General features: G+C 42.2%; 1 protein-coding gene across 4 annotated transcripts in view; it reads right to left on the bottom strand.

Moving 5' to 3' along the window:
- NRXN1 (neurexin 1) overlaps positions 1-19,552 on the bottom strand; it is a 718,668-nt gene extending 699,116 nt beyond the window's left edge. For all 4 annotated transcript variants that reach the window (XM_075042422.1, XM_075042423.1, XM_075042426.1 and 1 more), the window contains exons 1-2: positions 19,434-19,552; positions 13,939-15,442 (exon numbers count right to left, since the gene is read on the bottom strand). In XM_075042422.1, the coding sequence (XP_074898523.1) occupies positions 13,939-14,677 (739 nt within the window). In that variant the 5' untranslated portion in view covers positions 14,678-15,442; positions 19,434-19,552. The remainder of the gene's footprint in view (positions 1-13,938; positions 15,443-19,433) is intronic.
- Positions 19,553-21,879: the final 2,327 nt, after the last annotated feature.

The raw sequence follows: 21,879 nt of genomic DNA, 5'->3' as shown, positions 1-21,879 counted from the left end.
TTTAAGCTCATTATTATTCATATTAAAAGGCATTTCTAAAGATGAATTCAGTAAGATTACACACTAGGCAAAACATTTATAATATGTACAAACATGAGTAGTTTTCTCTCAAAATTTATAAATACTTCAATTGGTTGTCTATGATTCTGCAGTTTAGCTTGTATCTGATGATGCTTAAACCATGATTTTCAGGTGGGTTTTTTTGGACCATTGAACTTTTTTCTTTTAAAAACTTTGCTTTTCTATTCATTCTAATGCACATAGTCCCATTTAAATCAGCGGGAGTAATGACATTTAATATTCCTGAAAATGTCACAAGGTGATTAAATACCATGAGGTACGATATAGGATAATCATATGCTTGTGAATAGTCATATTGTGTTATTAAAATAAGTATGGCTTTCTGCAGCACATTTGTATATACATTAATTTGTATTGGGGATCAAGGGGATAAAATTCTTCATACAAATAATCCAACCAAATACAGTGGGACCATCTGTGAATTAAGTGATCATAAAAAATTTATTGGGAATTTGACTGTGACTTTACTCGGTCTTCACCTCTTGTCCTAATAGCTTTTTATCTTTTTTGCTTTAAAGTCAAAATAGTACATGGTATAACATAGTGTATATAATATAAATAGCAGAAAGGAAACGGGAAACAGGAAAATAAATATTTTTAATTTTCATAATTTTTTAATACACAAAGAAAGAGTAGCTAGTTCTGTAACACTGAGAAAGTAACAATCTCTAAATAAGGAGAAAAATAATAAAGGTATGTTCAAAGTTCCTGGGACATTAATAAATGTGGCTCTTGTAGAGACAGAAATATCCTAAAAATATTGGCTGGTCAAGTCAAAGATTAACACTGCATTTCTGGCTCTTGTGTATGGAATATTGTATTATGGCTATACTATTCCGCATATAAAACTTTTATGGGAGGAGTTTAAGAAATATTTTTTGGCAAAGTTTTTTTAATGGCAATACTGGACAAGAAGATGTGCAAATATAAAGTTTATATTTTATTTTAAAGACTCAATTAATACCTTGGAAAAAATGGTTCTGAAATGTACTGAAACAATTTTGTGTAAGTCTTTTTTTTTTTTTTTCTTTAAAAGACACACTACAGAGGAAGATCCATTATAGTCATTAAAGAAAATAGAGAGTGACCCAGTATAGTAAGGAAGTCTTCTTTTTTCAGTCTTAAAAAAATGTGTTTTATTTAGCCACAAAAAACCACCTCAACTGAAAACTCAACATTTATGATAGCAGTAGTATGTCCCCAAGGGAACTAAGTAGATTTCATTTCCATTCTGATTCCTTTTGACTTCAGTCTTATTTTAAAGCAGAAATCTAAAACCCACTTGGGCAGGAGTAACTTGACTTTCAGGGTTAAGCCTTTCACCAGTCCTTCCAAACCCCACCAGCATCTGTTCAAGTTGCAAACTTTCTCACAAATACGTTTGTAGAGCGTCAGTGGAGATGTCTTGGATTTTATCAGGAAACTCCTGAAAGATGGTTTGGACTGTGGTTGCGTACTTTAACTTCAGCCTGAGCAAGGTCTTCCCTGTCGTTAGAAATTCCGTAGCCTGTGCTAGGTCCAGGTACCCAGTTTTGGAACAGGGAAAGCATCAGACCATCAGCAACTCCCCTGCTGGGAAGGGGCCCTGTGGAAGGGTGCTTCCTCATTAAAGTGCAGAAAATACAATGGCTGGGGCTGGGATGTCTGAGTGGGAGCAGAGTTTTTAAAAAAATATGACAAATTACACACGCTGATTATTGCACTACCTTAAAAGAATGTTCTTTAGGTTGCAAAGTCAAAAATAGCAGCTCTGAGACATAAGGCTTCTTACGTAACTTAGATCCATCCACTTTATTCATATATGTTATGATACAGCCTTTAATTACACAGTTTAATGCAATTGTCTCCAGAGCCTCCTTTACTTGTTCTGTACACAGAAGAAGTCTATTCTTAGCAAAAAGTAATGACTGAGTAATGAAGAAAGCTGTTGTGCCAATGAGCAGTACACCTGCCCTGCAATACAAGAGTCCTCGCTAAAAAGGAGGGGGGTGTACCGCATACCAAGGAGATGCAAACGCTGCCTTGAAGAAATATGTCCTATTCCCTCTATCCTAAAAATCCCACGTGATTTTGGTCAGGTTTTTAAAGCCAGGCATTTTCTGGGGGATCATTCCTTATGCTGTTCAGGACATTTGCATCTTCAGGGAGTGCACCTGGCTGGATATCCCGGAAAATCAGAGCTGATCCCTCAAAGCTGTAATCTGAAGTCAGTGCGAGCTGTGCTTTGAAGTTATAGCAGATGCTTAGAGGATGTAGCGTTATACGTGAAGTACTCAAAAACTTCAGACTGTGCACTCGGTATTAGTGAACGTTTTTACCTGCAGTCTCTCTTCCCTCAGTTCTCCTCTATGACTGGGATAAGAGCATCTGTCATCTCACACAGGCACTGTGTAATTTTTAATATTTGCGTAGCAGCTCAGATATTGTAGTTATGAAAACCTTAGAAAAGCCCAGGGAAAAATTAATAATTTGTCTTCAGAGCTGGTTTGAATATGGACAATAAATAAGGCTCAGGGCTACACGCTGAACAGCAGGGAGAAAATAAAAAAATCGAAAAACTTATTATCCAGACTATGCACTGAGTGAGGCAGAAAGCTCAAGGAAAAAGTGGTATATGATCATGTAATTAAAGACTATTTTGTAACAGATACCCAGAAACAGATGAAATTAAAATCATACAGTATCTTTTGTCCTGGCAGTTTAGAGCTCATAAGTGCTTTATTTTATAACTTAATAATGTTCTCAAAGCATAGATTTTGCATGCAGTATGTCCATACATGTTAGACTGACACCAATGACTTAGGTAAATTAGAGAAGCAGCAAACTGGCCATACTGAGCTAGGCTTTAAAAACCTGTGTGCTAAATGGATATCTAAGAACAACAAAAGGAGTGTGAAGATTGATTCAAACATGTAGATGAAAAAAATACATGAGAGTCTATTTTCAAACCGCAAGCATTTTAATACAGGATAGGTCGTTTCAGCAATGGGGGTGGAAAGTGCAGTTAAAATATGAACATTTTTTTAGCCATTAATTCATAATTTTGTAAGGGAAAAATTGCATTGCAAGTTCTTATTATACCTCTACAAATAGAGAAAAATCAGAGAGTGGAATAAGTAATTATTGTTACCATACAGGTGTGGGTAACAAGCAAGCAAAGCTTCTTGCCAATCATTTTTGTGCTGGCAAAATGTTTCTATGCATCTGAATGACAAAGGAAACTTCTATAAAGATCACAAAGTAATATTACATAGTAGTGGGCAAGGTTAAGCCTGTTTGTTTCTTGAGGTTTTGGGGTGTTTTAATATTAATAAACTTGAAAGTTGTTTGTTTTTTTCCTAACCAGAGGACCTGATTCTGGTCTTACCCTTATTTTACAATCGCTTAATGTATTAGCTAAGAGAGGCATCAATTTTCATTTACACAGATATGAAAGGAGTACCGGGATAAATTATTTTACTCATTCAATTGACAGAGATTCTACTGAATGTGACAAACCTATAAAAGCAAAATAATCTAGAAATTTTGTCCAGAACAATATATATGATTTCTAAAGACATTTTTCTCTTCCACTTCCATTAGTTAATTAATTTCCTTAGGTTGTTTTTCTGTATTCTCTAATTTTGTTATTTTTTAATGCAAATGTGAATAAAGCAGAGAGACAAGTTCCACCCTTAAACCAAACAACAAAAAAGATGAAAGCCATCAACTTAGACCGCTATCTTTCCACTTTCAGTAGATATGTTTCTATTTTTTTAATAGGGGAGACATTGGAAGGAAATTTTATTCACTTACATTACTGTGCGTGCTTCCATGGTTTAAGATTCACAAAATCTACCAATGTGACTCAAGTATCACAATGGGTAATATATGACTGAATAGCAGAGATTTGTTTAATCAGTCCCTTTACAAACTTGAATGATGTAAGTATTTATAATGTGCAAGAAAGACCCTACTTATTTAAAGACTTCAATGATATTTAAAACAAGAGAATGGGATCCAGCCAATGATAAGAGAATAGATAAAACCTCTGAATGTTAACAATTTTCCAAATATTAAAAATGTGGTTGTCAGTGGATTTGCAAGAATAGCAGGTCAAAACTTCTATTACATAAACTTTTTTCTGTCATTGGAACTAACTTTGTTACAAAAACCTAAATAAGAAACAGTGTGAAAATATTTTTCTCATCACTTCGAACCTGATGTATGATTTATTTAAATTTTAAGTTGCAAAATTTGTCATGTGGAAAACAAATATAAAAACTGTGCTGTACTGCTTAAGTGCGCAACTCATTATAATGCCAGACTCAGCCATCTAACTGCTGTAGAGGAAAAAGCACAAGTTCAAGGCTGCGTAACTAACTTTCATCCTCGCTGCTTCTCCAAATACTCTGGACCAAGAACAGTGTCAAAAAACCCAGAAATTCCTGGAAACTAGCACAACTGATACAGCGTTCATGGAAAACTAACAGAGTTTTGGGTCAACAAAGAAATATATTCAAATCATACTTTCTTCCTGGTGAACTAGTGGGAAAATGCTGATGCTTTCCTCATACCGCTTAAGTCAGGAATATTTTATATAAGAATATGAAATCCGTATTCAGAATTCTTCAGTAAATGTTTAGCCAAACCAGACAAATCTATTGTCTAATGTTGAATGGCAGTCCACAATTTGTCTCTGAAGAACTGTATGTTCTAAAAAAGGCCATGTTCTTTGCAATGTAATAATATTACAGGAATTATTTTTCTGCAGTATCACAGAAAACAAGCTTCACAGATAATCAGCTCCTGGAAGGAGGGCATTAACCAGTTCTTAGAAATTCTATTCTCAAATCTTTCTTATATCACCCTATGATAGTCTTAAAAATTAAGTGACATACAGCTATTGGTTTATAACTTCCATTTTCACCTGCCTCTCCTCTGATGAGGAAAAATGGGAAGACAAGCAAACTCAAAATGATCAAAACTAGTAATCTCTCTGTCAGCACTAACATTCCTGGAAACTTCGTGAAGAAATTCCACTGCTTTTCTAGGGGATGATGTCATGCGAAGCATCTGCCCACCCCATTATAGATACTAACCTCAAATTCATTGTGCTTAGCTGTAGCAGTGTGTGTAGTCTGGAAGGAGATGCAGTGTCTCACTAGCCTCTCCACCTCTTGTCCCTGGCCCTTCCAGGTTAAGAGTCTGGTTTTACAAATGTAAAATGTAAGCCTGTTGCTGCGTAATGATCAGTGGAATCCAAACTGGTTTAGATCACTTTTATCACTCCTGTACGATTCAGAATCAGGAAAGATAACATCTTTCCTAAGAGGGGTCTAGAGCTTTTTTTTTTTTTTTTTTTTACTAGCATTAGGGCCCAATTCTCATTTTTTTCAATAATGAATATTGTCTTTGCATCACAAGATCGTAATTCATCCTAAAGCTATTCATCACGGTTGTCCCCCAGACAACCATTGTACAAATGCTGATATGTGTGTGTGAACATTTCTGTTGTCACCTTTGCGAACAAAGAAGAGTCAGGATAAGCTACTAAAGAAAATTACAATATTGAGATACAGATCTTCACCCCCTGTCTACTCACTAATTCTGTGATTTTCTATACACTTCAAAAGAAAGTACATATAATTTATAATACATACATGTAATCTTTCTCAAGGAGTCTTTTCTTAATGGAAATACCTCCTTTGACAAAAGTGTCATTTTTTTTAATCTTTTGTTAAAGCTAAGATGCATAGAAAAGAAAGAAGATCAACATGAAGGTCATTCTGTATCAGAAATTAAGATGTAATTCTGAAACTTTGGAACTGTGACATACATCTCCAATTGCATAGTGTAATGTCAGTGACCTCCGTAATGGCTGTATGTGTTCTCTTAATTACAAAAAGACATCGCCATGGGAATAATCAGTCTAGTTTCTCTGCCTGTAAGCAACACAAAGACCTTTCTCTAGACAAAATCATGAAAAAGTCAAACCTTTTCATTTCAAGACTTTTTGCATTGTGCCACAGACTAAAAGCAATCTGCAGCTTGCACACCTACATAGCATTGTTGGCATGTAACACCTACATAAGCAAAATATACTGTTTCACAGTTTGTAGTGGCAGCAACTGCGGAAGTGATTCTATTGAATACACTACCTCCTTTTTGGTAAAATAGATTTTTCCACAAATTACGGAGTCCCTTAAACGTAAAACAAAATTAGTCATATAACTTTACTCTTACAGCATAGTTCATAAGCACATAATAGATTAATGAATAATTATAATGATGATGGTAACAAATATCGAAACTTATGAGAAGTATTTTCTCTATAGATATTCCCAGATGAATATCACAGTCAGAATCAGCAGGTTATTTAATTTGCCCTAGATCTTCTCTGTTTTCGTATTCCCGCTTGAATAATAAGTTCAGAATCAGCAGGTTATTAGGTTTGCCCTAATTCTAAACTTGAGTCAATGGGACTTCAAACTGATTCCAATGCAAAATGAAAACAGAACCCTTTTTTTTTTCAGCTATAAGGCACCAAATTTGCTGATTAGGACCTAGCTAAATAGTTTCAGGTTCATAAACAACTCCACAGAATTAAAAAAATCCTATCATACAATCTTCTTACAGAATGCTGACAGCATACCTTTGTCTCTTGTTTCTTTACAAACTCAAACAAGGCATGACTGAGGCCACCTCCTGCTTTCACCCCCAAATTTCTCATTGAAAATGAAAGAGAATGAAACTTTTCCAAAATGATATGATCATTGACTGGGAGCCAGAGTTCTCCAGTATCCTCAGACATTAAATCTTGGATCATTTTACAGTAAAAAGGCTGACTTTTGTACAGGTGTTGTAACGATGCAAAGGATGAGAACTGTTATGACCATGAGAAGAGCTGAACTGTCAAGGGGTAAGTGGTTGACAGTCGACAAGCTACACCATTTCCAATATCTAGTCAGACTAATGGAAAGCATGTAATGGCAGACCAGTTGTGCACAAGAAAAACCACATTATTCTAAACACTCAGCTATCGATAGATAGGCAGTAGGAATGGTGGCAACTTCAAAGCCAGCTGGTAAGTATCAGTTCTGTGGACTAAAGAGGTTGCACTACAGTAAAGGGAGCTTCAAGTCTTGATTTCCCCTACTAGATCCCTAATAGAAATTCTGATCTTTCAGGTACTTGATGGTCAGGAAGAAAATCCTACCAAAAATCCTGTACGGAGTGTCATTAGTTTAACTTTACAGATGGAGAAACCAAACAGGAGAAGTTTGTGCTTTTTCCTACTTCATTCATTAGTTACTACAGGTATTTTGTGCATTGAAGTGCTTATTGGCTCTACTGAGTAGACCAAGACCCAGGAGAATGGCCAGAGATTAGCCGGAACCCACTACATACAACTACTTTTTAGTTTGGCAGAAGAGAACCTGAGCTGAAAGATTGAGTTCTACATATATGACAATATAATCCAGGCTGGTAAAGTGCTTGTGATACTCTCAGATACCATCACCACAGTACAGAAGGAGAAAGTGTCACTTGACAGTGTGCGCATCTTTGTGGGAAAAACCTAAATTATTTTGTAAAAGGTTAAAATATGATCCCTGGTCAGCATAGAACTAAATAAACACATCACAGTATTACGTACCCTGGCTTTCCTAGTCAATTCTGTGTATAACAACACAGTTAAAGGTATGTTTGTTACATTCCAAATCATTCCGTGAAAGAAGTATTCTTTGGTCTTTAAAGTTTACTCCTCAGGTACAGCATGGTCTGCAACACCTCAGAATGCCCTTCACTCCTCTGTAAAATTGTGTGTTTATGAGTGTATACAATTTTCAACTACAGCGCAATAAACTTGACAAAGTATTTTTCCAGAAGCTGGTATGGTTTCATGTTTTCTGAAAGGAACACCAAGCTTTCTGGAAGACAAAACATCATATTAATTTCAACAAGAGAGATGGATGAACCTTTTTGTTTTAAATTACCAACCAATTTCGATATGTTTATTAAAAGAAGCATAAAACCTCAAAGCTGCATACGTTAATGTTAGCCTCTACGTAAAGCTATTTCTATTACAAACTGGTTTAACTTGCTAGCCTGTTTCTCCATTCCTATCCATCAGCTAGGTAATGATGATGGGATAAAATTATATGTTCTGTAATCCAAATGTTTTCCCACAACTCCTTGGCTAGCATCTACTGTTAAAAGACTCCTAGGGAGCCAACCTGCAGCTGAGAAAAAAGATCAAGTACGGTGGTCCAAAATGCCTGTAAGCCTTGAAGTGTAATTACATTAAAATATAGACAATTTTATTATACAGTTTTGAAATTCTGAATTAATAAGACCAATCTGACACAAGGTCCTATGCTGCTAGATGTAAATTCTTCTAGCATATTGGCATTCTATAATTTGCAACACAGACTTAACATTAACATGGACCCTGCATCTCAGCTAGGCACAAAGGGAAGCAACAACCTCACTATATAAAATATTATTGATCTGGGGTACTAAGATGTATGCTATATGCGTAAGTGGTCTTTTGGAAGTATTTCAATATCAGCATATTGGAAGGACTAGCAATATTCAACAAGTAGTCTTCTTAGAAGATAATATAAAACAGACTGCCAATTCCTAATTCCCAGTGACACCATATTTAAATCGCTGTGATTTTACACGAGGCAGATATTGAAATCAATATCCTATAATGCTGAATCCTGGTAAACAAAATAATGTATCAAATTGTATTAGGAAAGTGATGCAAAATTCTGCTTTAAACTGACATAAGGATTCTGTTTTCATACAACTAAATGTGAAGGGCCCAGATTTAACACAGTTTTGAAAGTCTTTGGGATGATTTGATTATCTGCCCTCAAGATTCTACTCTGATGACAAAGTCACTGTTTAAAAATATTAAATAAAATTAAAACACTTATTGTTAAATTAATCAAATAATTGGTAAATACAACAGAACCTTAGTGTAATCTCTAGTGGATTTCTAGCCCTCCTCCTAAATCAACATCACCCCAGGGGCCATTGGCACTGACAAGAAATTCAGCATGCAGAAGAAATAGAGATCATGTAATAAAGATGCGTATTGTAGATAAAGATTCTGAAGTGTAAATCAAAAGGAAAGTTTTGCTCACAGTATTTACTAGCCCCAAGTATATTCAGCTAACTGTTCAAGAAGGAAAAAGACCATGATGGCTACTCTGTGTTGACTACAGGCAATGAGTTCAATACCATCTCTTTGCACTCAAACACATATCTTGCAAAAGGTAATTAATGCCAAGATATGTTTATATGTTTTATTCAAGGCATAAGAGAATTAAATGAATTAAAATGTGAAAATTTTCAAAAATGTATAAATATTGGATGACTTTTTAAAAAGTTAACATGAAGAAGCAAATATGCACAACAAAGATTGATGTAATATATTCAGAACCCAAACAAACAAATCTAAATGCTGGCTAGCCTGAGACATCTGGAATTCACTTCCTTAAAAAAAAAAAAATCACTTTCACAGTTCAAACCATAGCTGGCATCAACTTCTGAATATCTGACAAGGAAGAATATCTCTTACAGTGAACAGCTGCACGAACAGTCCTCATTTTTCTCACAAAACAGAAACTCAGTAGAACAGTTAAAACAAAACATGTCCTAAACAGGAATATTTTGAATTCACAGATTAATTGTCTCTATAACACGCTAATATTGAGGCAAGTAGGCAAGCTATATTTTAAAAAGTTAAATTATCCTGTATGCAATTTTTTCAAGCAGTTACAGATATAGAAAAGCAGAGGGGCATGAAGTGACAAGAAGCCAGGGTCAGTGAGAAACTGCTCCCAAATCAAAGTGTGTTATGTGGGTTTTATTTCTTCCTTCAGAAGTATCTGCCTATTTTCTCAGACAGGATGCAGGACAAGGTTATTTTTATATAAATGAGGATGAAAGGAAAATTATATATGTATGTATTTGTGTAAATCCAGAGGGTCACTATGTTATTAATTTAAAATAGGTCTTTTGTTCTGAAATTTTAATGTAAGGAGCAAAATGAGAGGAGGAATATGGAGGCTCACTGATATGAATCATATATTCTCCCTACCTTCTAGGACCCTGCCTTAACTGACTAAAAATCTGATTTTAAAGATCAATCTTTTTAATGAACAGCTCTCCCTGTCATAGAATCAAGCCATACCAATTTGAGTCATTTCAGGGAATAATATAATTTTCACTGAATAGAAGATTGTGATGTATGTCAAAAAATTATCAGAAAATTGATATGGCAATCAGGGTTTATTTTAATGTTAGTCTTATTCCTAACAAAATTTATCATAATTTTGTGTATTTTTTCCTTCTACTGAATAACTATCATTATGTGAAATAATATTCTTTTGCCTGTTTCAGTACCAAATAGAGATTTTTCTTTTCTCCCTTAGAAGGGTCTTGTACTGTCTTTACTCATAAGCACACGGACTCATCGACAACAGAACTGCTACAGATCATATTTTTCTGTGCTGTGGACTACACACCCTTGGTACTCAAGCAGAACTCCAGTCCTTTTTCTGTGATTCATGCCAAAGCTCCCACTGAAGAGAGTTTAGATCCTATTCAAACAAAGGGCATTGCTGAATGCAATAAATCTGATTCTTTTCCAGCTTACACTGTTCTTACACTGGTGTAGTTCAGACAACATAAATGAAGCTACTCCTGATTTAGACAGGTACGAGAACATTTAAGTCTACTGGGAATGACTTATATTACTATGGGTTTTCCAAAACAAACAAACTTGGTTAAACTTCATTCTCATAAGAAAATCTTACTTCAGAAAAAATTACTGAGATTTGCAAAAATGAAAAATCTGAAAAAAAAAACCAACAAAACCCCATGCCAGATTTTTTCCTGGCAATAACTTAAGTTCTATTAAAAATTGCATCCTAAGGCTTGAAACTTTGACTCTAAATCAATTATTTCTAATCTCTCAAATGTGCAAGTCAGGATAGAAAATTTTGGAAAGGTTTTCTGTGCTGGTGGTGATTCCTAAGGTCCTCATTATGCTGTGGGACTCTGTCTTACCAGACTGCAGAGATGAAGCAGCACACTAAATCCAAGCCAAAGAAAAAAAAAAAATTTCCAAGGAAAATAGAATTTAATTACCATCCTTCACCTTTACAGAAAAGGTATTAACTAGGACATGTGGTTACAATTTCAGATAAAAATGGAAATTTGGGGATTTTCCCCATCTAAACCATTTTTAGTCAAAATGCAAAACAAGAGAAAGAGTGAAAACTCAAAAGATGCCTCCAGATCATTGGAGTCAGAGATGATCCTCCATCCTTCAGCAATGGCAACCTCTTACTAGGGTTTGTGGGAGATTTACACATTCTAGGAACAAAAGATCAAAACTCAACAGCATCATTTCTATGTTGGCTATAAAGAACTAAACAATAGCCAGGGTTTCTTTCTTGGCAGACGTAATGGTTTTACTTGTCCTTCTGCCTTTTTTATTTCTTAGAATATTAAATCATTTATAAAACAGGCCAATATCTTTGGTAGCACATATGAGTAGCTACTAACCCTTCATCAAAACCTGACTGATGGGAATTTCAGTTACTATCTTTTCTCAATCAACAGATATAAACTGTAGGACTAGTTCCATTTATACTGCTATCAGTGGAAATGTTGCCTCCTGTTTCAAACGAAATCAGAATCTGAATACTTAATGATCGTCTCTTGAGAGAGTATACTAAAATTATAAGTCTTGTTATTATTTTATAAGGCTCCTTAGTGGTCAAGGGACACGCGAGGGGAATCTTGATCTCACTGAGATCAATTGTAAAACCACCAATACTTGAATGAAGCCAGCATTTTACCCTAAATTTGGGGGATTCTAAATATTATTTTGAGTGTCCTCTTCTTATAAGCTCTATACAATTTTTAATATATATAAACATATATATGTATTTAAATAACGTCCCCAAATAAGAATGTTCCTTAAAAATAGCTATTGCACTTATTATGTAAAGATAAGATTTTCTCTGACTGATATTACATGCAGTTATATGAACTTTTTCATATAGATATTACATGTTCAAAATAACTTCAAATAAATAAACTATGTTTTAATGTAAAGGGCCTATAAATATATAATAATATATACATGGCCATTGTTGCTTTAACCAAGCTGCTACACCTCATGATTTTCTTTCTGGTTTATAATAGGGCCTAACTCATAGATGCTAAGACAAAGCAATATTTTACATACACCTATATATTATGTAGTACCACATATTAAAAATTTACATCCAAATACTAAATCCATTGATATGATCTTACTTAATATAAAAAATACTTCATTTTACAGTTTCTGGGACTGTGTGCTATTGAAAGTACAAACGTCTTATTTTCTGAAACTATAGTGTGCTCTTTACTTATTAAAAATTATTTTAAAATGTTAATCGGGTTTGAATTTTTTCTTTTACGAATGGCAGATGAGAGATAAACAGCTGATAAAGTAAACAGGATGCAGAATGACTGTAGCGTTTTGAGTATTGACACTAAGGACAGAAGGTGTTACATAATAAAGCACAGTCACAAATGATGTTTTCTTTCTTATAATGAGTGAAATCTGATAGAAATGCTAAAGGCAGATTATTCAGCCATAAATGTCATGCAGCCACTCAGTGAAGATCTTCATTTGGCCTTGATAATACCCTGTTTATGTTTACCTTTTACATTCTAAACTTAGGTCTTTGCTCTACAATTTTGACATGAAGATTATATTTTCCCTTGATGCTCTTATTTCACTCCTATACCTTTACGTCCTGTTCTAGGTACACAACATAAGTAATTTCTATGCTTAAGGAGCTGCAAGCAATGGTACATTTACTAGCAAAATAATAAAAAAAAAAAAAAAAAAAAAGAGTCCTACATGCATCTGCAAAGTAAATGTTCACACTCCTTCCATTCGCCAAAAACAATGGGCACTGAATATGAATCATGTTTTACCCAGTGATTTATTTGTACATGGGATTCAGGAAACTGCTGTTTTTCTAAGGTCCCTCTTCCTTGGTAAAACTATTCAGTAATTTTGTGGTCTTGGAGCATGTACTTCCCCCTTGTTCTTTTGGATTCTCCCTGTCTGACTGGCACGGTGAATTGCTAAATACGTTGCAAAGCAGTACCGTTCACATTCGTGAAAAAACATAATCCTCCGTTTAATCCCCCTCCTCCCCGGCAACAATTTAAGGAATTCACAAATAAATCACTGATTTTGTTTCAACGACATAGCAGAGGCAAATATCAAATACAAAGTGGACTCTGGGTCTCCCCTGCCCTACAAAAATAAACCCAGGCACTTAATCCAGTAAAATTCTCCCCAGCGTCACTTTCCCTGCTCCCGAAATTAATTGCCACCCGCTGCTTGTGACAAGCGTGCCCGTCTCCTCCCTCGACTCCAGCCGAGCGTAATGCCGGCCACCCCCTCCCACCCAGGTGACAGCCGGTACCCAGGACCCATCTTTCCTCTGCCCGGGACAACCCCAAATCGCACCCCGCCTCTGGAAGATGCCCAAATAACGTCCTCCTCCTCCTCCTCTTCCTCCTCTCGCCCAGCCTCGCAGAGAACAGAAGAGTGATGGCAACCATGGTCGGCCACAGAGACACGTGGAGGGCAGAGAAGGGAAGGCGGGGAAGAGGGGAGCCGGGGACGCGGCGGGGAGGGAGAAAAGGAGGGAGGGAGGGAAGGAAGGAGGGAGAGAGGGAAATCCACTCATACAGATGAAACTCCATGCAGGCCCGGCCTCCTACCCGTCCCCTCCACGGAGCGATGGGGAGGGGGGCGGCGGGGCGAGCTGAATGGCACCTTACCTTCGCTGCAGTCCTTCCCCCGAAAGCCCGTTTGGGAGCAGTCGCAGACGGCCTGGTCGTTGAGCACGGAGCAGACGCCCCCGTTGAGGCAGACGTCCTCCCTGGCGCACAGGCGGCTCTGCTCGTCGTCCAGCCGCACCTCCTGGCTCTCCACCGGCGACGCCTGCGTGTAGTTGACTCGGACGTCCGTTATCCAGCCCTTGAAGGGCTCCCGGTCCTTGACAGAGGAGAGCGTCAGCTTTAGCGTCGCCGACCGCAGCTCTGGCGGGAGCCCCCCTAAGAAGAGGCCGCTGAAGACAGTCATGTCCCGCCGCTTGGACTTCACCTCCACCCACTTGGCCTCGGCCCGGTCGATGATCAGGGTCGTGTTCTTGAAGTGGCGGCGGATGACGACGGCGTGCCAGAGGTTGTCGTTGACCGCCGTGTCGGAGAGCAGGGTGGCGGGCTCGGCGCAGAAGATGGAGAAGCTGAGCTGCAGCCGCCCGCCCTGGGTGAGGATGAGCTCCAGGAAGTCGCAGAAGCCCTCGTCGTCGAAGTAGAGCACCAGCCCGCTGGAGCTGCGCGTCTTCATGTTGAAGCTCATCTCGCTCTCGCAGCAGGCGTTCCACTTGGGGAAACGGGTCCACTGGCCCTCCGCCCCCGGGAACTCCAGCCCGCTGCCCAGCTCGGCCCAGCAGCCCAGCAGCAGGGCCAGCCAGAGCAGCAGGCAGCCCCCGTGCCGCACCAGCGCCGCCCCCATCCTGCGCGGCCTGGGGCGGGCGAGCGGGGCGGCAGGGCCGGCGGGGGGCGGCGCTGGGGCCCCGGTGGCAGACAGGGTAAAATCTTGCCGGGCGCCGGCCGCGCTGGGAGGTTCAGACGCGCTCACCCCCGCCCCGGGAGCGGGGGTCGCTGCGGGGGACTCCCCGGGGCGGGGGGCTGCGAGTGCCCCACGGGACGGGGTCGGGCGCGGGATGGGGTCGGGAGCCACCGGAGGGGACCCGCGGTTGGGGGAAGGCGCCGTTGGGGTCTCTTCACTGGTCGGCCGGGCTTCGCAAAAGGTGTCCAGGGGTGGGTGAGTCAGCAGAAATTTTCCCCAAAGCCAACATTACCAAACCGGGAGAAAAACCAAGATCGGTGGCAAAACCCTCCTCCAAGTGGATCCACCAGCTCGGCAAGACTGTAGCAATATCCCGGCGCGTGCGCGCCTCTTTTTACATCCTCTCCGCCAGCTGTAGTTTCCCAGGAAGCCAATTACTGATCCCAGCGCTGCCTCCCTAGGACGGATCCTCTTGTCAGATCACGGACTGTCTGCCATGGTGCTAGAGCAGCGTCAGCAGACGACAGGACTCATCGCTCGTGGTTTCCTGAGCTGCCTCAATCCCAATGGGGTTGAAACCCAGAAGCTGTCAAACAGCCGAGTGGCTACTTGACATGCAAAGCCTGACAGCTCCTCTTCTGTTTGCTTGCAAAAGGCCAAGGCTAAGATCCAGGGGGGTGATTTTCCTCTATTGTTTTTGTTTCTAATCTGCAAGGAATTGAAACAGAATAATAAGAAATGACGACTAATAACACATTCAATCATAAAGTTGATCAATAGTGGACATTTGTGATTAGTTTTTTCATTTCAGCTGCTGTTTGACGTTAGGAAAATGAACTGCTGCTGTAATTTTGGAGTTACTGAGATATCGTAACTTGCAGCGCTAAACCTAAATCTTAATGCATATGCTTATACTAGATTACATTTTTATGGTATAATCTATACATAAATTACTTACCTTTCCAAAACTTTCAAATATTTTAGTAGCACATTTTATTATTACAAGGACGATCTTCAAAAGAAAAGGTGGTGTTTAGTCTACAATTTGTTTCATTGTAATTTATTTAAGGAAATACCAGCACCTGTGAAGCTACAGGGTCCTATTCATGCAGACGATGCTACCAAGCCCAGTTCTAGCTCTTTCCAATACGGCTCAAAACCATATAAAGTGGACGGAGCTCCCAGCAGGAACTGGCAGGCTTCACTGTACACGGCACACCTACTGGTTTATTTTCACGGGGTGAGGAAGAATTGCAATGGTTTCTTAGAAGGCTTTTTGAAAATTTCAAACCGCATTTTTCTCTGCCACCTGGTTTCTTTTGCTGCTGATATTCTCTGTTATGGCAGGGAAAATCCAATTCAAGCCAGCTCTGATGTTGACATTATTCACAATGCAGATCAGCTAATCCCAGGTGTTAGTCCTCTGAAATGGGTTGCAGTATTTTATGTATGTTTACTCAGCTGCCCTTATTTAAGAGGACAACTCCTCATTTTAAAAATAATATATATGCCACAGTTCACTCTCTTCCTCTGAAGAGGTCTCTGCATTCAAAGCATTTCAGCAGAGAGGCTCCCCTCTCTGCTTTTCTCCCCCAAGCCGCTGTATCTTTTCTGGAAGGTGTGTATTAGCAGATCTCTCCTGATGGAGGAGAGGATCTCCGACACCTCCCTCACCCACCACTTCCCCATCACCTCCCTCCCATTTCTTAGCCAGCAGCACTCAGGCAGGCAGAATATCATGTCCAGAGCTGCCGCCAAGCCCTTTGCTGGTCTGGTCTGTGTGTCTGTCTGTCTGTGTGTGGGGAGAGGGGGCAGAGACGAGCCTGCCAGGGCGAAACCTGCTTTAAAACAGGCACACACCTCAGCTGCCTGCACCTGACACGTTCAGAGCTGCTAAGTCACCTCCTACTCTCTCTTTATATTTCATTTCATTCCTCCAAACGTCAACACGTTTATTTTTACTATTTGTCACACGCGAGGTGGGCAAAAGCAGCAAAAGAGAAGCAAGGAGAAGCCCCAAACTTCGCAGCAGGTGGAGGCCAGCCGTGCCCAGGCAGCACCGGGCAGCACAGAACCCCCGGCTTCCCCCCCCCCCAGCCCCATCCCCGTGCCCTAGAAGCCCCCCCCCAGCAAGAACCACCTCTCCCAATACCGCTACCGGCCAAGAGATTTCCAACAGCTCCTCTGCAAAACGCGGGACAACCCCCCCACATGCTCCTCCAGGGACCCGGTAACCCCTTTTAGAGGGTTTGGGTTGGGGTTTTTTGGGTTTGGGGTTTTGTTTTTTTTTTTTTTGGCGGGGGGGTACGGCTGGGATTGCGGCCAGGGGCGACTCTGGCTTGCGGCACCGCGCCGAGCCGCCGCTCCGGTTTCAGCACCACGAACAGCTCCGCCCTCCGCGGCCCGACGGGGCGGCGGCGGCGGCGGCCGGTTCCCGGTTCCCCGCACCCCGGTCCCCGGTTCCCGCATCCCGGTCCCCGGTTCCCGCAGGAACGAACGGCCCCGCCGCTGCGCCCAGGGAGTTGGGTTAGTGGTGGTGGTTTGGTGTCCCCCGCGGCCCGCAGCCTCCGCACCGGTGTAAGGGTTTGGACACGAGTGGGAGAGCCCGTGTGGGTGCACCGGGGATGGGGTGGGAGTTGCGGGTGGGCGAGGGGGTCCCGGTGCGGCGGAGGGGTGCGGAGAGCCGGGTGCTGGTGGGAGACACGGCGTTGCGTGGCCGGGGGGGGGGGGGGGGGTGGCGTGAGAAATGACTTGGGGGAGGGAGGGTCCGAGGTGCGTGGGTGGGAAGGGGGGATGCGTGGGGAAGGGGTGCGGGGGGTGGGTGTGTGTGTTCACGAAGGTTACCGGGGAGCTGGGGCTGGGCTGGTCACTCGGGGGAAGCGGGGGGGGGGGAAATGCGTGAGGTGCCGTGGGGACGGGGGAGAGGGGGCGCGGGGGCCGCACGGAGGGGCGCAAGGTGCGCGGGGGGGGGGGGGGCGGGCGTCGCGGTTGCGTGAGCGCAGGGCACCGGCACTCCTTGCGTGGGGGGGGGGGGGGGGGGAAGGAGGAAAGGAAGGGGTCTGCCACTGTGCATGGGGTGCACGGGTGGGAGCGTGCCCGGAGCCCGTGGGGGGTGCGGGGAGGCGGGGGGGGAGCCGGGCAAGGACACGCGTGTGAGTGTGAGAGCGTGTGCCAGCGCGATCCCCACAGGTGTCCGCGGAGAGCCGCCGAGCGGGGATCCCACCCCGAGAGCATCCCTGCCCGCCGGCTGCGGCGCCCGCCTTCCCCGCTCACACACACACACACACACACACACACACACACACACACACACAGAGCAGCAGGAGAGAGAAAGAGAAAGGGAAAAGAGAAAAAAAAAAAAAGAAAGCAGGGGAAAAAAGGAAAGGAGACGAGAGAGATGGAAAGACTGAAAAAGAAAGAGGAAAGAACCCCCCCTCCCCCAAAAAACCCAAACAAACAAAAAAATTGCTTATTTATCCCTGCCGATATCATTCACACCCTGACAATAAACAGCACAGTCTTGTTTAGTCATTTCCAAAGCTGAGGGACACTTTCATTCTCAAAAGAGGACAATTTATTAATATATATCTCTCTCAAATGGGCTCTTAAGTACCAGACATCCCTCCCAGCAACGTATACGTGTATACACATGTATGTAGTGAGAAATATACACAAACCAACATAAATGTAGCTATCGCATTCAGTGCCTCACCAATGAATTAATATGCTTCCCCCACCCCTCTACAACCATTTTTTTTCCTCAAAAATTATGATTTAGTCACAGGTGCCCCGATTGAGCCTTTTCAAATTAGAAAAAGAGAGAGAGAGAGACACCCATAGGTCAATAAAACCTTAATAAATGCCAGGTCGGTTGGCAGGCACAATCCTTGGCGGAATCCTTATTGTATAAAATACACAGCATTGTCTCTGGGTGCGGGGAAGACCAGAGAGTTCACAAATTACCGAATGAAATAAAAGGATCTGAAAAACAACCTTGCTGCAGCCAAAGGGAGAAGCGCTCTAATTCAAAAGCAGACTTAACAGCATCGTTAATCTTTTCCTTTCATTTCTACGTAATTTCTAGAACCAAATTCTTTCCTAAGCGGCTGGAATGATCGATGTTGCTACCCTCCCGGTCTGCAGATGTATTTATTTTAATATGCTTATGATATGATTTCTACCCCTTCGAAAATGCCTACCATCAGCAGGAACCCGAACAGTTTCAAACACATACAAGGAAGCCGGGTGCCCTCTTTCTTCTGGCTCACAATAGAAAATGTCCCAAATTATCAATGCACTTCCTGCAGAAACCCCCTCGCCTCTGCCACCCCGCCGCTGAGAAATAACAACAATATTGCGATATTCCTTCCCCTCGCTGCCCCGGCTCCGCGTTTCACCGGGGCACCTCACGCCAGGGAAAACATGCAGTAGGTGAATTTTATTCCTCAAGTCCCCCAGACCCCCCTCCCCTCCTCCTCTCCGCCTTTGCGAGGGATAATAAATTACCGCAGCCAACCTTTAACTTCTCCCTCCGCTCCACCATCTCCTCTTCCTCGCCATCTACCTCTCCACAACGCCGCACGCAAACCCACCAGCCTCTCGCACCTCCTCCTCCTCCTCTTCCTCCTCCTCCACCGCGGCAAAGCCAACCTCGTTCTTCCGCGCCCCCCCCCCCCCTTCCCCTGCGGACTCTCCTTACCTGCGCGGGTGGGGAGGGGGGGGGGGGAAGGAAATACCGCGGAACGGACGCGGGGCAGGCGCGGAGCTGCCTGCCCGGGGCTGCCTCTGCCGCTCAGCCGACGGAGCGGGCGCTGCTGCGGGTGCGCGGTGGCGGCGGGCGGGGGCGGCCGCCGGGAGCGCGGAGGGGAGGGAAAGGAGGGAGGGGGGGGGGTGGGGGGGCGGCGCCGCCGCGTGACGCCGCCGCGCCCGTCTGCCCGCCGGGGGCGGTGCCGCGCTGGCTGCAGGCCACGCCCGGCCACGCCCCGCCACGCCCACCCCTCCCTTTTCCGCGGCTTCCCCTCCAACCTCCTCCTGCGGGGACGGTGGGGGAGCGTTGGGTGCTCCAGGGAGGGGGTTGATGGGCGTGCTCGCTGCCGGGGGGGTTGCACGGGGGTCATGGCTGCAGGGGTGAAACACCAGCTAAAACTCTTCCTTTGCACGTTTTTTTGGTTTTGGTTTTTTTGTCTATGTGTTTGCTTTTTGTTGTTCTTGTCGATGTCGTTATTTTCTTCCCCAGAACTGAAGCTCGGCGGATTCTGCGCAGCCCGTGGGCAAACGGAGGTGTAGGCTTGCGATGGGAGCGCACCCAAGGTCTAGGTCTACAACCGCAGGAGAAGCGTTTGGGAAAGCCTGGCCGCTTTCTGGCGTAGCGTTTAAACCTGTCTGACTGTAGGTTGCCTCCAAATGGTCGCAAGGTATTAGACAACCATAGAATCACAGAATCGTTTAGGTTGGAAAAGACCTTTAAGATCATCAAGTCCAACTGTCAACCCAACACCACCATGCCCACTAAACCATGTCCTGAAAATTCAAGCGAGATTGAAGGCTTCTCAAGATCTTTGGGTTTAGCTGCATGACAAGTATTTGATCATGCCAAACGTACTCAGTTTTGTCTATCAATTGGCCTCCTAACTTTGTACTCTGTGGCCTACAGAAAAGGGAGGAATTGATTGGAAGCGATTTGCTTGTAGCCTTAGCCAAGGTCCTGGCAACTTTTTAAAATACAGAGTGATGTTTGTCACACCAAGAGTCACAAAAGCACTCCAGTATTGGGCATCCCAGAATTTTTTGAGATTCATCTGCGCAACCATACTTTTTGTTGTCCAGGGTGTGAATGTAGCAACTTAGTTTTGAACTGAAACTTCAGAAATAAGCGTTAAAAAAAAAAAATCCATTCTCCCACCACAGTCCCAGAGGAGTTAGCCTTATGATTATTTTTTTTTTTAATGAAACAGGCTTCCTCACAGATGACAAGTTTGATGAGGTAACCAAGCAACATGTTAAGTAATGAGAATAAAAGCTTGCTAGATATGCAACGTATCTTCAGTACTTACAGCATAATCAGACATCCCTTTTGTTCAGCCGGGTGATATCCATATCCAGTTATTTTCAAATAGAGAGAGAATTTCTCTTGACAGTTCTAGTAACTTGACCCATGCAAACAGAGCAAGGAGCAAATATCTCTTCTGCTGTGAAAAGCATATAAATTGTAGGCTGCAATATGATAAGTGATACACATTTTTAAAGGAGCAAAATTGTAACCTGATAGTATTTTGTGTGTGTGTGTGTATCCAATGTAAAAACTAGTATTTTCTAACTGTGGCCTTATTTTCATTATGCTCATGGTGAACACATGGTAAAGCTCCTTACGCTCTTAGACGGGGAGTGTCAAAGCCAAAGCCCAATCCGCCGTGGAGGTGCTGGCACAGGTGGAGGATTCTTCTGCCTTCAAACTGAGGGACAGCTCAGTTATTCCAGCAGTAGCCAGGGGATGTTCACGTTTCTCTAAATCTGTAGTAAGAAGCCTGCCACAGTGAGGGGAGGGCTGGCAAGAGCCTACATAGAAATAAAGCAATGAGACGTTAAGTGAGCCAGGAAGGTACAGGGAGATTTAGGGAGAATACAATTTCCTTAATTTAATGCTGTTTTTTGGTTAAGTTTTAGAAGAATGTATTACTTTTGTCATTCTCAGCAATTGTTGCAGCATATGGTGTCATAGTTGATTCATTCTGAAGCAGCACAAAAAAAAAAAAAAAAGAGGAAGGAAAAAAAAAAAACCCTGTGATTTCCAAACCATCTCTCTTTGTAGGTCTTTCAGCTTGACAAATGTATGGAATATCTTGTAAGAAGCACATGGCCTTACAGAAACCTGACTTTCTTCCGCATAAATTAATGTTCTGTGTTATACCAAAATATTTGCAGATTTTGAAAAGTAAAGAGATAAAAGCAGCAATGATATTCTTGGAAACAATCCAATCATATTTTCTGTCAGAGAGAATGCAGTACATTATCCAACTTGCAAGTCTGAGACCTTTTGGAGGGATGTGTATTGTCAGAACAAAGTGCTTTTGAGTCATTAAAAAGTACATATGTGAAATTGTCCAACAGTTGTAATTTTAAATAAGAGATTTGTTGGCAAGCTGAAG

Source organism: Buteo buteo, chromosome 12 (assembly GCF_964188355.1).
Source record: "Buteo buteo chromosome 12, bButBut1.hap1.1, whole genome shotgun sequence".
In the NCBI taxonomy this organism is placed as follows: Eukaryota; Metazoa; Chordata; class Aves; order Accipitriformes; family Accipitridae; genus Buteo; species Buteo buteo.
The sequence above is the reverse complement of the archived record's forward strand: the minus strand, read 5'-3'. Positions and strand labels throughout refer to the sequence as shown.